Source organism: Lactuca virosa, chromosome 8 (genome assembly GCF_052849685.1).
Source record: "Lactuca virosa cultivar CGN04683 chromosome 8, Lactuca_virosa_CGN04683_v6, whole genome shotgun sequence".
Classification (NCBI taxonomy): domain Eukaryota; kingdom Viridiplantae; phylum Streptophyta; class Magnoliopsida; order Asterales; family Asteraceae; genus Lactuca; species Lactuca virosa.
In genome coordinates this window covers 289,493,264-289,508,677 of record NC_136433.1, presented here as the reverse complement: position 1 = coordinate 289,508,677, position 15,414 = coordinate 289,493,264, and the positions used below count along the sequence as shown (strand labels likewise).

General features: G+C 33.5%; 1 protein-coding gene across 1 annotated transcript; it reads right to left on the bottom strand.

The window, feature by feature from the left end:
- Window positions 1-5,066: 5,066 nt before the first annotated feature.
- LOC145131613 (protein FAR1-RELATED SEQUENCE 5-like) lies at window positions 5,067-7,289 on the bottom strand. The gene is made up of 2 exons (XM_079066280.1): window positions 5,178-7,289; window positions 5,067-5,096 (listed from the first exon to the last, which is right to left on the bottom strand). Exons 1-2 carry the CDS (start codon window positions 7,281-7,283, stop codon window positions 5,067-5,069), a joined length of 2,136 nt encoding a protein of 711 aa, XP_078922406.1. The 5' UTR covers window positions 7,284-7,289.
- Window positions 7,290-15,414: the final 8,125 nt, after the last annotated feature.

Here is a 15,414-nt window from a genome sequence, read left to right as displayed (position 1 = left end):
GTTTTTTCAATCCCAATCCACCGATCCACCAAAACCAAATTCCGATGATGAAACAGATGGAGGAGGTTTCGGAGGAACATTTGAAGATTTGGAATTTGATTCTGAAGAGGAGAACATACCTGACCATATGCTGATGTCTGGGAAACAGTTTAAGATTCTAAATCGAAAACTCAACTCTATCCTTCAATCACAAGCTGATTCTGGAGCCAATCATTCGGTTTCGGGGATAGAAGTTGATGTGATGCTAAAGGCTGTTGAATTCAGAATGCAAAAGTAGTTGGAGGTACTTGATAAGAATAATGAGTTGCGAGTCAAAGCTCAAGCTGATTCATTTGATTCAGAAATCAAGGAGCTTCGTAAAATTGCAAAAGAATGCCATGTTCTTTTTGTCAAAGATTTTAAGAAAGTTCGTGAAGATGTCAATCATAAGCTGGAAGAGTTAAAGGTTGATATTTCGAAAGAATTGAAAACTTTGAGTACTAATTACTCATCCATTCTTTCGAAGGTAGATATCATAGCTGGAGCAGTTACGAATTTCATTCAGACTTTTCAGTCGTTTCTTCCTTCTCTCGAAGCCAAGGATAAAGATGATAAAGCTCAGTTTGATCAATTGAAGGTGTTGCTTGGTGAAATCAAAGATGTTGTCTCAAAGCCTGTTCCACAGTCCTTCTTAACTCCTGAATTTTTAACTCAGAAGTTACATGGGTTAGATCAAGCTATTCAGAAGGTTGTTGCTCCAATTACGAAATTTGCCAATATGTTGCCAACTGGTGCCCCTCCTGTTCTCACAGGGGTGCAAGGGGGAGAAAAGAAAGTTCAAGATGGAAATTTTACGAAGGTTACAAAAGGAGTTGAAAAGCCGAAGAAGATTGTTACTACTGGTGATGTAACGAAAGTGGTATCTACTCAAGTTCCAACTACTATTGTTTCAGAGGTGATAACAACAGAAGCAATCAAGACAACAACAAAACCTATTCTGAAGGGAATTGTTATTGGTTCTTCTACTGGTGGAGGAGGTTCAAGTTCATCTAAACCAAATCCTTCTGATGATGATGGAAAAGGGAAGAGTATTTTGATTGAAAAATCAAAAGAAGAGAAGAAGGCTGAACTTGAAGCAGAAATGGAGAAACAAAGACAGATTCAGAGCATACTGAGACTTCGTCAAAGTGATCCACCTGGTATGGATAAGGGAGATCCGAAGAAGTTGTATAGCTATGAGAACATTGAAGCTAGAGTTGCTTATAATCGAATGTATGCATTTGAGAAGAAGCCGAAGAAAAGATACTCTATCACTAACACTGATATGAGTCAGCTTGACTTTCCTGTGAACGAAATGATGTTTATTATGGCTCAGTATAAGATTGTTGAGAAGTTCGATAATGAGGATGATTTTATCCATATGAAACTTAGGTTTCATGCAGTTGTTGGAAAAGAACCAGAAGAAATTTGGTCTTTGGTGAAGATCAAGAAGGTTATCAGCATAACGAAAGATGTATTGTTCGAGAAGATGATACAAAATTTTCGTTTTCATGTTGTAAGGGCGAACAATCAAGTTTGTGATTTCTCTGTTGCTGATTTTCCTCTAATGAACTTGAATGACCTTATTCAAGTTGCATTAATTTTGAAAGATATGGAGGCTTCACAACTTCAAGGGACTGACAAAGATGTTTTTAGGATTGGTCTTGCTCATATCAAAATCTTCATAGATAATTACTATGATTGTCTACCATTGACTGATGAGGAGTTAGCATCAGCAATGGGAAGAGAAGTGAAAGTTGCTATGGAATTGTCGAAGACTGAAGCTGAATTGAAGAAGTTTGCAGATGGAGAGATTTGCTTAAAACCTTTTGGATTAGTCTTTGTTGGTAAAGATAAGAATAGCAAGGCTAAGAGGTTTTTATTTCAAGCAAGTGAAGTGGAAAGATACACTACTTCGCAATATACGAACTTCATTGTTCGTATGAATAACTGCAAGAAAAATAATGAAGGATATAAAGCTGAGTTGAAGAAAATTTTGACATGGTATTCAGAGATACGAAGGATGATGCTCTTTGCTGCACCGATTCTCACGAATTGAGAAGTTCGACATGATTACATAGGGGGAGATTGTAGAGTCAAATTGTCTTGTAATATGTCGAAGTCTGTGTATTTGTCTTTTCATATGTTTTCTATGTATTTGCTAAGGCATCTTGTTTACGAAGCGAAATGTTTAGCCTTAGTATTTTTTGTACTTTCAGCCTCCTATAAATAGGAGCTGAACATAGAGTTGATAGATAGAGTTTTCCCATTTCTTCTATCATTTTGGTACTCGTGTTCATTGGACGTAATATGAGCTAAAACAGATCTTATTTACTTCGTGTGTTCAGATTACATTGCTTTTACTCTGATTTGTTTCTTATACTCGATTAAACACTTCTACAAAAAATAACTCTATATAAATGATTATATTGTTACCTTTAAAATCAAAAAACAGTGTTTGATGTTTTAAATAATTATAATGATAGAAATTAAAACATTAAGCAAATAAATTTTAAACAATTAATTAACAATAACAACAACTATAAATAACATTAAACCATATATAATATTTAATTTTATTTATGTGTAACTCGCGGGTAGAAGTCATTCAAACGATTGAGATTATGCGGTTATAATAGATTTATATATTATCATATAATTCAAAATAATCAATATATTATATCAATTTAGTATATGAATTATTATATCAATTTTAATACAACGTTATTGCTATATTTAAAAAAAACATATATTTGTAAAGACTTCAACTATATAGGTGTTTCTGCGCAACGCGCGGACATTCGTCTAGTTTTGGTATATATAGTTAGAGTTTTTGGGTTTTGTATTTTCTCATTCATGATGTAGCCGTCAATCCTTTTTTACTCTCATACTTTTTTTCTCTCATCCTCCATCCGGTGTGTGGTGGCTCGCCGACAATACCGGAAAAAGAAGCAACAAACGACGTTGTTTTTGGTCGTGTGCGACGGTGTGTGGTGGCTTGTTCTGTGCAATGCTTATACTACTTTTTTTTATGTGCCCGACGATGCACAAATGGTGGTGGTCGATGAAAATTATGGCAGTGGTTAGAGGTGGTTCTCGTTCTGCTTTCTCTTTCTCTTTTTCTATTCTCTCTCTCTCTCTCTCTATATATATATATATATATATATATATATATATATATATATATATATATATATATATATATATATATATATATATATATATATATATATATGGGCTTTGGGAATATATGGCTGTTATGTAGCCAAATTTAGGTACAAAACCTTTAAAACGCTGTCGTTTTTCCTATAAAATAGATGAACGGTTTTCCTCTGATTTTTCCTCCTCAAATTCGCATGTAATATTTTTCCAGACTTTTCCATTTACCCCTCCCAGATTGTTCGCCGATGTCATTCTCCCTACTTCCTACTTCCTTCTTCCTTATTGTTTGGCCCCAAGACTGTCCAAGGCCAAAAAAAATCAATTAGACAAAATTTCTCTAGAACCCTTCTTTCCAAAGAGTCAAATACGACCAGACACGTTTTGAAGATTGAAGACAATCAAAACTGAAATATGCTTATTTTGTATCCTAAATTCAATTTCTCCATCGAACTCTAGCATTGTAATACAATACACAGACGTAGTCAGTGTCTTGAATTCGTTAATTTTGTGTTATTTTCCACTAATTGAACTACTCTACTCACTACGTATTTAGGTTATTTGGTTTGTGGGTATTCTTAATATGTTTATTATAAGTTGTTATTGGTTGAACACAGTGGAATTTCAGGTCAATTTCTTCAATTTAATCTTGTTGGGTTTTTCTTAATTTGCCTTTTACCAATTTTTGGGGTTTGAGGTTTAGTATGATCGATTTCCAAATTGACTTATGTCTGATTATTTGGTTCAGTTTGATGTATATCAGTTCACATGAGATGTACAGTGAAACGTAGTTGGAGAAAAATACCCAAATTATTGTTTTTTTATGACATCGTTATGTTTATTGTTGAAAGCTTAAGTCGTTAATTTGTATTGATTTGCATACAGACATTTGACTTTATAAGTAACAATTTGATATTGATTTGCGAAAAAAAAATATTTGACAAAGTTGGTCTGAAGTTTATGTTTACTTAGTGGATTATTGTCAGCAAGAGCATCAAAATTATTAAACCCATATCGGAACCTTTGCAAATTTGCTGTTTTCATGTTGGTTGTTGCATCATGTTTACTTTAAAACCTCTTTAAGTCTTTCTCTTTGGTTTTGTGTTCACAGATCAACGTGGATACATCTACCATGGCTTAGTTCACAAACCAACAACAAAGCTACCTTGTATAATAGTATATATTGCAATTTATGCAACCGATTTTTATTAAAGGACCGTCCATGATTTTGTTATGGATTGCCCTCCATCTTTATTCGCCGCATCCGATTGCAAATGACAATTTACTTGAGATGATGCATCTGATTGCAAATGTTGTTATTAGCCTTTATGTCAAGAAAAAATATTCTTATAATTTTTTGTAAACACAAGATATGTTGTATACTCTTCCAATATTTTGTTTGTTAAATTGATAACGACTATATTAAAGCATTGATTTCTATTTTTTTCACTTATTACAACATCCTACTTTCTATTATAGCATTGTACTTCTACTTTGTTTTGTTAGTGCATTGTATAGTGAAGATACAGTTGGTGCATACAATATTTCATAACAAAAAAAAAAATCAAAGAAGGCGATTGGATGTTTTTACACAAATATGATAACATTATTAAATAGTAAAAAACAGTTTGAAATGAGAACCCACAATGGCAAATCACTAATTCAAATAATAATACACCTCCAAGTCTTAAATATAATTTACATTGCGATTTGAGAAAACTCAAGCATCAAATATCATTTTCATTATTTTATTATGGGAACTCAAATCTCAAATAACCACTTCATCAGCAATGGTATAAGTCTGACATAAATCAAATGATAAAAAATAATAATTTAACAGCTAATTTTTTTATTCTTTGCCAACCCTAAAATAACTTCAAAAAATAGCTTCATTGTTTGTCTTGTAAAGCCTCCTCTTCCTGATACAATAAAAAAAAAGTTGAGAATTAGATTAGAAAAATCATGAAGCATTAGAAAAACAAAAAAAAAACACAAATTACCTTTTTTCTTGGACAACCAGTGGCATAATGACCCAATCCCTTGCAGTGAGAACAAGTTCTCTTTTTCTTTGCCACCTCCAAAGAAGACTTAATCCTGTTTGCATTTTTAGGACGCCCTTTCGTATTAGTAAGAACAATAGGATCCCGAATAGATATATGAGGCATCATGTCTACTTGGGAAATTCCTATACAAGAATCTTGAGATGCATTTTGAGGTCCATTTGGCTTTTTCTGAATAATTTCATCTTCTAAAAACTTTACCACTAAATTGTTGAATTTTTTTATCTTTGAAGGGGAGTCCTTTGCAAGTTCGATTGCTTTGGTACAATTTGCACGAACATACCATAGGGTTAAGGCACTAACTTTATTTTCAGTATTGATCTCATCCATTCCAACGCAACGAGCACCCACCCTAAACCTAACATCAAGCGTCCACCTAGGTAAAATATAATGATCAGGAAGAGTTTGAACATTCCTCTTCTTAATCACATATAAACTATGTTTGCATAATATGCCATATGTTTCAAATTTAGCACACGAACATCTGACATCCACTTGATTCGTGAAACGATAGCTAACAAATCTCCAATGCGCTTTATCAATATTCACTTGGCCAACCCTATATTTAATTTCTTCTGTACATTTGTTTAATGTCTCATGAGTTAAATTTTGCGTAGCTTCTATCCATTCTTTTTTAAAAATCTCAAAAATATTTCTGGTATAACATTCACCTGCTTTTGCTTCAATTGGATGAATAGAAGATAGAATTGGCTTCGAGTTCATTGTCTTAAAGTCTTCATCTTCTTCAACGGATCTTTGAGATTCAACTGCTTTATCATATTGAACTACAAACTCGTTCAACATAGTCTTGGAAGTAACAAATCCATCAAAAAAGGAATGAATGCTCTCACTTCGTCCACTAGTTGTCATGCCAGCAAAAAAAACATCCTTTAAGTAGGCTTTAACCCAATGTTTTCGTTGGTTATACATATCGGTGATCCAAGAATAATTTTCAAGGTGATACTTACTACACATAACTTCCCAATCTTTTTCAAATTCTTCAATTGTATCATTTTTTACCCATCGTGTATAAGACTCCTTAAAATCACTATAATGGGCTACCAGCGGTCGAAGATGTTCAAGCTCATGCTTCTTAATATGCCATGCACAGTAGCGATGTCGAGTGTTTGGAAACACTTTTTTTATTGCATTACCTATAGCCTTATCTTGATCGGTTATCATTGCAGATGGGTGCTTGTTGAACATGCACTTTAAAAAATGCTCAAATAACCACTGGAAAGTTTCTTCTTTTTCATTTTCTAGCAATGCACCACCAAACAATATGGTTTGACCATGATGGTTCACCCCAACAAATGGAGAAAATGGCATCTTAAATTTGTTCGTCATGTATGTAACATCAAACACAACAACATCTCCGAATTTAGTATATGCATCCCTTGATCTTCCATCGGCCCAAAAAATATTTCGAGGTGACCCATCCTCAAATAAATCCACAACAAAATACTGGTTAACATCTACTAATGCTTTATCTTGAAAATGTTTGATAAGCCCATAAAACTCCTTACCTTTGTATTGTCTTCGTTGCTCAGATAAGATATCCACACATTGCTTTGAAGTAACATCAATGTCCTGTGGAGTTTTCATTGCATTAACAGCTTTTTTAATTTGAGAAGGCTTTAACCCTGATTGACCAAGTTCTATCATAAGAGATTTACATGCCAATGAACGATGTAACTTCCCATGAGAACGATGCTTCATTACTTTTGTAGGTGTAGTGCTCAACTCATGATTGTGGGTATCGTTAAACATGTCCACAAACCATAGCCCATCTTTTCCTTTTGAAATTCGAAGCATTGCTTGACATCCGGTCCTCAAATCTCTACGTCGTTTCTTTGCACCCACACATGAACTATTAGTCTTCAATCTTTTAAACCCTTCTTTATTGCAAACGTACATCTTACGGTAAGCCTCATTTGTCGTCTTATTTTTATAGTCCCAATGAATTCGTATACCAAATCCATGTAAAAAAGCATATTGATTATAAAACGTATAGGCATCATGAGGTGTATTAAAAACCTTTCCCATGATACTTTCATCTCCATCATGACCAAGATTTACATTGACATCAATTATTTTCTCACACTCTAAGGTTGATTCAAAATAACTATTTGCATCAATTTCTTCAACCATATGTATTTCACTAGTATCATCTGCTAGTCGAATGTCTGTGTTCATAGTGAATGACCTGTAGGACATATAAACACAAGAATTGAGATTTAAAAAAAAATTATAGCTAGAAATATAAAATGGTAAAGCTGTCAAACATAGTATAATTTAGTATGGTGCAAATAAAAATTATTTTCTTCCGGTATGTACTCTTCATAATTTAATATGTGCTTTATACAATTAAAGAAGAGAAAAACAGAGTAATTCCTATTATTTTCCTAATACTTGCAATATACATCATTGATTTTTCGTTTTTCTTTTCTATAAAGAAATTTATTGGGATTTTAGCATAATAAATGAATCATGGCTTATGTTATCATATTACCTGACACATCGCATAAGTGCACACACTTTAATTTGTTTATTTTCATCAATTATACACTGCACAAACTAATTAGTACCTAGAACAATTTGATTAATGACTGGGAACGATTTGACTACTACCTGAAACATCGCTATAGAAAAATTAACGAGTTAATGAATTAAGAATCAATTTATACTATCTTTAAAAAGTTCGATCAATCTATAACCACTTACCATTTTCCAATCAAACTGAAACGGAGATATAAAATGGAAAAAGACGGTACGAGAAGAAAAAAGTTCGATCAATCTATCATTACTTACGTTTTTTCAGTCAACCTGGAACAACTGATGTACAATCGAAAAAGACGACACGAGAAGATAAGGAACCGATTGCCGTATTAGGGTTGAAGATGATTAGTCAATAAAGAATGATCGTGCATGCTGAGATTGAAAGAAGGAAAGAAACATTATTCTAAGAAACCGGGAAATCAATTAAAGAATTTGATTGTTTACCAACTAAACGACGTCGGTTTTCATATTCTATACCTAAGCTTAAATACCTAATAGCCATATATTCCCTTTTCCCTATATATATATATATATATATATATATATATATATATATATATATATATATATATATATATATATATATATATATATATATATATATATATATATATATATATTGACTCCGATGGTGGTTAGTGTTGGCCAACAAACGTTTCACAGGATTTCTATGGTTGTTAAGATGGTGGTGGTATAACGGCGGTTGTTAAGGGTGGTGGTTAGCGGACATCATTAAATTTGTTAATTTTTTATTAATGATATTCGGTTTATATAAAATGTAAAATATAATAGGTTTATTGTTGTATTAATATTAATATTAATACATTTAGTTAGTGGGTTTGTAAGTGTGATTAATGTTGACATTTTTCTTGGATTAATATATTTGAATCTTTCAATAATATGATTTTATTGAAAAGGCTAACACATTAAATGTCAAACACTGATATTAAAAATACATTTTTATAAGGATTATGAAATAGGACATATTAAGGTAATTAACTTTTCTGTTTGTTCATATCTGGGTAAGTATCTTTTTTTGTACACATCTAGGTAACAAACTTTGTGGAAGTGTTCACATATTACCATTATGACCGGCTGTAGCAGGTTACATCCGATCATAACCGATCATAATGGTCATATGTGAACACTCTAAAAAGTTCGTTACCTGGATGCGTACAAAAAAAAAGATAGTTAACTAGATGTGAACAAAACGAAAAGGTAAGAGTAAATTACACGAATGGTCCCTGTGGTTTGGGTAATTTGTGCGTTTGGTCCCTATCTTACCTAAAAAGACTATTGTGCCATTTTAATTTATTTTTTAATTAATTTTCTTATTTATGTATATATTTTTTATATATTTAAAAAAAATTAATAGACCCCACATATATGCATCTCCTCACCCACAACCCACACTATCTCTTCGTTGAATTTTCCACCACCAAAACCCAATAGAAGGGTTGTGGTGTTGGGTCGTTGGAGTTGAAGAACCGAAAAAAGAAGGGATGATGAAGACGTCGATGTCACTAAAGATGAAAAGGAAATAGAAGTAGAGGAGAATGAGTGGTGGGATGGTGAAATAGAAGTAGAGGAGGATGAGAGGTAGGATGGTGACTGGTGGGACTCAACTTAAATTTCTCAAATGTGGTTTCGAGTTTAGGGTGAGGAGATACAGACATGTGAGGTCTATTAATTTTTTTAAATATATAAAAAATAAATACATAAATAAGAAAATTAATTAAAATTTTTATTAAAAAGGGCATAATAGTCTTTTGAGGTAAGACATGGATCAACACACAACAAAAAATAAACAGTAGGTATCATCCAAGTTAAAAAATAAGTTAGGGACCAAACGCACAAATTACCAAAACCACATGGACCATTCGTGTAATTTACTCTTACCTTTTCGGTTTATTCACATCTGGGTAACTATCTTTTTTTTGTATATATCTAGGTAACGAACTTTTTGGAAGTGTTTACATATGACCATTATGACTGGTTATGACCGGATGTAACCTGCTACAATCGGTCATAATGGTCATATGTGAATATTTCCAAAAAGTTTATTACCTAGATGTGTACAAAAAAAATATAGTTACCTAGATCTGTATAAAAAAAACATAGTTACCTAGATGTGAACAAACCGAAAAGTTAATTACCTTAATAAGTCTATTTCCCTTTTTTTTATATCTTAAAAGTAACACTTCTATACACTTATTGGTTGAAAAAGCAAAAAGTTGTCAGAAAATAAATAATGTTAAAATGTATCACCTAAAAAATAATAATTATAGGGGTAGGTTTAAAAAATTACGGGTAGGAATAACATATCCCGGTTTAAAATGATGCCTATATGCTGATTTTGATGTTCTTTATTCTGCAACACTTGCGTAGCTCCAAATGGTAGATACAAATGTCAAACACACAATTTGTTTTTACCTATTGAATGGAGGAAATGATTAAAATTCAATTATTTCACCTAGTATTTAAAATGGTTGGATTGCATTGTATCAACTAATCTCCTATTTTGATCTGTGCTCATGAAATGCTTTTATACTTTCTCTTGCGTCTGTTTACTATGAGAAAATTGAAAAAATCTTATTTTTATTGTAAAGTTGCTCTATTTAGGTGTTGTTTGTTTTTTTTCAAAACGAAACTGCGGACCACATCTGCAAACCTCTGCAGTAGAAGATGTTGACCAAATGACTGTAGTCTGTAATAAGAAATTTGTTTGTTTTTTAACGTTTGTAGACTGCTACAATAAACTACTGAAATTAACTATACAATAATTAAAAATAATTCTAAATCAAAATTTTATTTAGTTTAATCATATGCAAATCAAATATAAAGATCATTGTGATGATATGATTATTAAAGACATTTATATAAGATAATTAAACATAATATTTGCATAATAACAATAAATAAAATTGTTAATTTGGCGATAAATGAAGCATCCTAGAATCACGATAAAATTTTCATTTTCAAATCAAAAGAAACCATTGTTTTCAAACAAAACTAAGTATTAAATACAAATATCCCCAAGATCAATATAACATAAATCCTAAAAAAAATGTCATCAGATGATGTGTACAATTATGCTTTCGCCTTGCAACGGTCATCTGAAGTACCTTAAACAATAAACTGAAAATGTAAGCCAAAGTTTAGTGAGTTCCGCTAAAGCACCACTACACAATAGATAACATATACAATCATGCATGATGGGTCCACTCAATAATCAAACTGGAATACCCTCAGGTCCACAGCCATCAGGCTGGATTACCCCAGCCCAATCAGTCATTAGACAGGAATGCCAACATGTAACAGGTCCATTCAGTCATCGGACGGGAATACCCTCGGGTCCACAACCATCGGTTTGGATTACCTTGCTGGCTCACACACATAGCAGTAAAGCCTCAACCCAAAACGTACTATGTCAACATAAACAATAGATAAACATATAACCAATCAGCAGGCAAAACAGGTAGATCTACATATTACTACTGCATAGCAACATCCTATATACCAGGATACAGATCCAACATATCACTACAACATAGCAACATCCTATATACCAAGATACAAATCTAACAGATCACTATAGCATAACAACATCCTATATACCAGGATACAGATAACCTAGTGGGCCGGCATTGGTGCCTAAGACCCACATGTATAGTGAGGAAAACTCATATCTCAGTATGAAAAGATAGCTGAACATGATACTGCTCTGAATATCAGTTCAATCGGTCACCTATTCATGAAAAATGACCAAACTCAACTACAATTCAAAATACCCAAAATACCCCTAAATCAAAGTTGGTCAAAATTTGGTCAAAGTCGAAAGTCAAAAAGTCATCCAAGTTGACTTAGCTGAGTACGCCCAACATAGTCAGCTTGTATGCTCAGCGTACTCAAGGCTTGACCAAAATCGGGATGTTGACCACGTACGTGCATCGTACTCCAACGTACGCCCAACGTACGTGCCATGCAACTTCACCTTCGATTAATAGCTTAATCCCTTAAGCCCTTTTGTCCAAAATCCAGAAGTCCTCAAATGATGTCCTTAATCATAAAGTTTCAAAATTTATGATCTTGCATGCCTATTAAGTGCTTAAAGCAAAAAACCCTAACTTTTTAACTCATTAAGACTGGACTGCCTAGTCCATGGATGGGAAAAAACTAAGGACCAAGATTACATTTTTATGGCTCCAAACACTCCAAAATGTCTGAAAGGACAGATCAAATGAATTAGAGTAACCCATACTCAAATACATCAAGCTTAAGGGACCAAAATGAACACAATCCATGGCTATTCAAGATCTAAGAAAAACGTCATCAAGATCAGGGCTTTTTACTTCCAAGTAGTGCCAAATGATGATGTGTTTCTGGATCCAAAGTGCTTCACTCTTCTAAGATGGTCTCTTTTTCCTTCTTCCTTCGTCAAGATCACCAAAATGCACACTAAAGGTTCAAAGATGCTCTAAAAATGTATTAGGGTTTGCAAGGGTTGAATATGAGGCTAGAGACTGATGAATGAAGGGAGCATAGAGAGTTAAGGATTTATAAATAGTGCAAAAACCCTAAATATTAGGGTTTTGGTCCAGGCCATGTACGCCCGACGTATGTTTGGGTATGCCCAGCGTACGCAAGCAGCTCCCAAATTTCATTAAAATGCCATGCGGGACCAAATTTGCAAACAATACTCATACCAATGGTCAAAATGTAAAATACCTGGAAATTGAGATGTTAAAAAAAATATGCCAATGTAACAACCCAAAAATCATAGTAATTTAAAAATTTTCAAAAACAACCATTATCCATATTTTTTGACATGAAAAACCATTTTTTTTCAAAAGTATGATCATATCCGAGTTCCCCAAAAGTCAATATCATGAAAATAGGAAGATGTGCATGATCAAGCCTTTGCTTTCCCATGATCCTCTGAAGTACCTGCAACCATGAACTGAAACTGTAAGCCAAAACTTAGTGAGTTCCCCTAAAGTACCAACACACAACATAACAAACAAAAGCATGAAAATATGAGCCTTCAACCTGACTGGACTGCCTCGTCGGCCCTACAACCTATCTGGACCGCTCTACGGGCCTTCGGCATGACTGGACCGCCTCTCAGTGACTACAGCTTATCCGGACCGCCCCATGTGTCTCGGCCTTTAGCACAAAGCATGACTGCCTCAAACCAATGATAATATATCGACATATGTAACAGATAAACATAAACACAGATCCGGCAAAATACAGATACTCATACAAATTTACTAATCAACCATATACTAGCATAAAAATATCCTATAACCAGTAGCCGACATTGGTGCCTTCGACCCACGAGTACAATAAGGAAAACTCACCTCTCAGTCCAACGAGTAGCAAAAAAGTACACAACACCGATTACAACTCCAACACCGACTCTACCGATCACCTAAACGAAATCGGTGACCTAAGCTTGGTTAATGTCACACCCCAAAACCGGAACGGCAGAATCGTTCAGGGGTGGAGGACGTCATGTTTAGTATCACGAGATATGTATATGGTAAGCAAGTAATGAACAACCATTTCATTTCGAAATAAAGTGTTTACAATGTGTGTGTTCACAAAACATAGAATTCATACACAAATAACAAAACAAGACTTGAAGCTATAATGCTCCATCTTCTGAATTCCCAGCACGAGTACCTGTCTAATAGTCTCCTGAGAATACAAGTTATTTGAAAGAGTTGTTCAGCAATTAACCCGGTGAGTTCATAAGTTTTTAGTGATATGAGTAAGTTGTAAAGTGTTGTTAAAAATGTAGATGTAAAATGGTGTTGAAAATGTAGTTGTAACATGTAGTTGTAAAATGTTGTAAATTGTAAGTTCTGTTTTGAAAAGTTCACCTGTTCCTCTAGAAAATCCTATATTTCCTACTTTGATGGAAGTTTAAGTAAAATGTCACTACAACCCTTTCTATAGGTACTAAGTGGGTACAAGTTATATAAGACTCAGAGTAAACAAACAATCGATTGTGCGCATCTGCCCTAAGCTCACAACCAAACGAGGAACAGAAATTAAGGCGGATAGCACACATCCCATTGGTTGTTAGATCATTGTCATATATAACCCTGGTGTATTCACTTGTTACTCATGGAGTTAATTGTAATGGTTCCTTTATATCTAATGAAAAGTTCTTTAAGAAAACCCTTATTTCTTATAATAAAATGGTGACCACAATGACTACTTTTATAATAGCTTAGTTTATACTGATATATATAATCTAATATCAGATAGAAAGTTAATTGAGTGAATCTGCCCTAAGCCCACAACCAAACAAGGAACAGGAAGTAAGGCGGAAAGCACACATCCAACTACCTATTGGGTATTAGTTTTATATATAAACATGATGTATAAACTAAGGTATTATAGAGTTACTCACCTAAGGTCCATTAAATTGAACTAGTTTAATAAAATGGATTAAACCCTTTACTGGGAAGTTTCTAGTTTTGTATACCAAAAGTACTGATTTTGGAAAGTATGTTTTGTACTAGAAAAACTGTGCTTTTGACTTTGTGTCCTATAACCTGACCCATACCTGGTACCCTTATGATGACTTAATGTATACTAAGCATACATATATATAGAAGCGGATAGAAAATAGATTGGGTGAATTCGTTCCAAGCCCACAACCAAACAAGGAACAGGAAATGAAGTGGAGAGCATACATCCTATTACTTGTCAGACCCTATTGGTATATATGTATCCTGTGATGTATACATTAAGAAATCATAAGACTAGCATTATGGTCCTTTCTTTTAAACGTAGCCTTCTACCAAGGCATCTTCTGTTATGTGCTAGACACGACTGTTCTGTTTGTCGTTTGTAAGAATGTATGTTTTCCCAAGTTTATAACTATCTTAACTCGCAAATAGTTTGAGTTTGACTTTCAAGTGGTACTGTCACTTTATGAAAGTAATGGGAAATGTAAGTACACAGTTGTCGTTTATAATGACATGCAGATGTACTAATGACCTAAAAACATGTTTGTTTTAATACGGTCATATTGTGAAGGCTAGAACCCCTACTAAACGTTCTCCCTGTCAAGAGATTAAGGGAACCAAACGCGACCTCTGAAAAATTCTTGCAAGCCGTGTAATTCACATTTGTTATATGATCATGTATACCCAATATAACTATCACCTTTTGTTTAAAACAAAGAGTTAGTGATCAATTGGTATAATTAGATCCTGTGTGTGTGTGTTCTCATGCTATAGCAACCTAACTTGTTTGTTTTGTACTTTATATTATACGTTCTGTTTGTTTCTCGTAATTGTGTGTTCTCTCTGTATGGTATTGTTTGTTTCTCTTCACTGTATGTTCTGTATGGTATTGTTTGTTTCTCTTCACTGTGTGTTTGACTCATGTATGAACTGACTCTTTGTGTGCTTCATTGTACTAGAAGTAATGAATAACATTCTCCTAAACTATACCTATTATAGTTTACTAATGTTCTACTTGGACTGTTACTGAAAAGACTCGTTTATCTACTAAGTTATGTTTGTACTTTAAAAACGGAGTTTTGTATCACTATAAAGTAACATAACTTTAAAAGAGTTTTTGAAATGTTTTGACA

Coding starts and splice junctions, on each gene's coding strand:
- LOC145131613 (XM_079066280.1), bottom strand. CDS start 7,283: ATGGGAAAGGTTTTTAATACACCTCATGATGCCTATACGTTTTATAAT. Junction 5,097..5,177: donor CTGGTTGTCCAAGAAAAAAG/GTAATTTGTGTT, acceptor TTATTGTATCAG/GAAGAGGAGGCTTTACAAGA.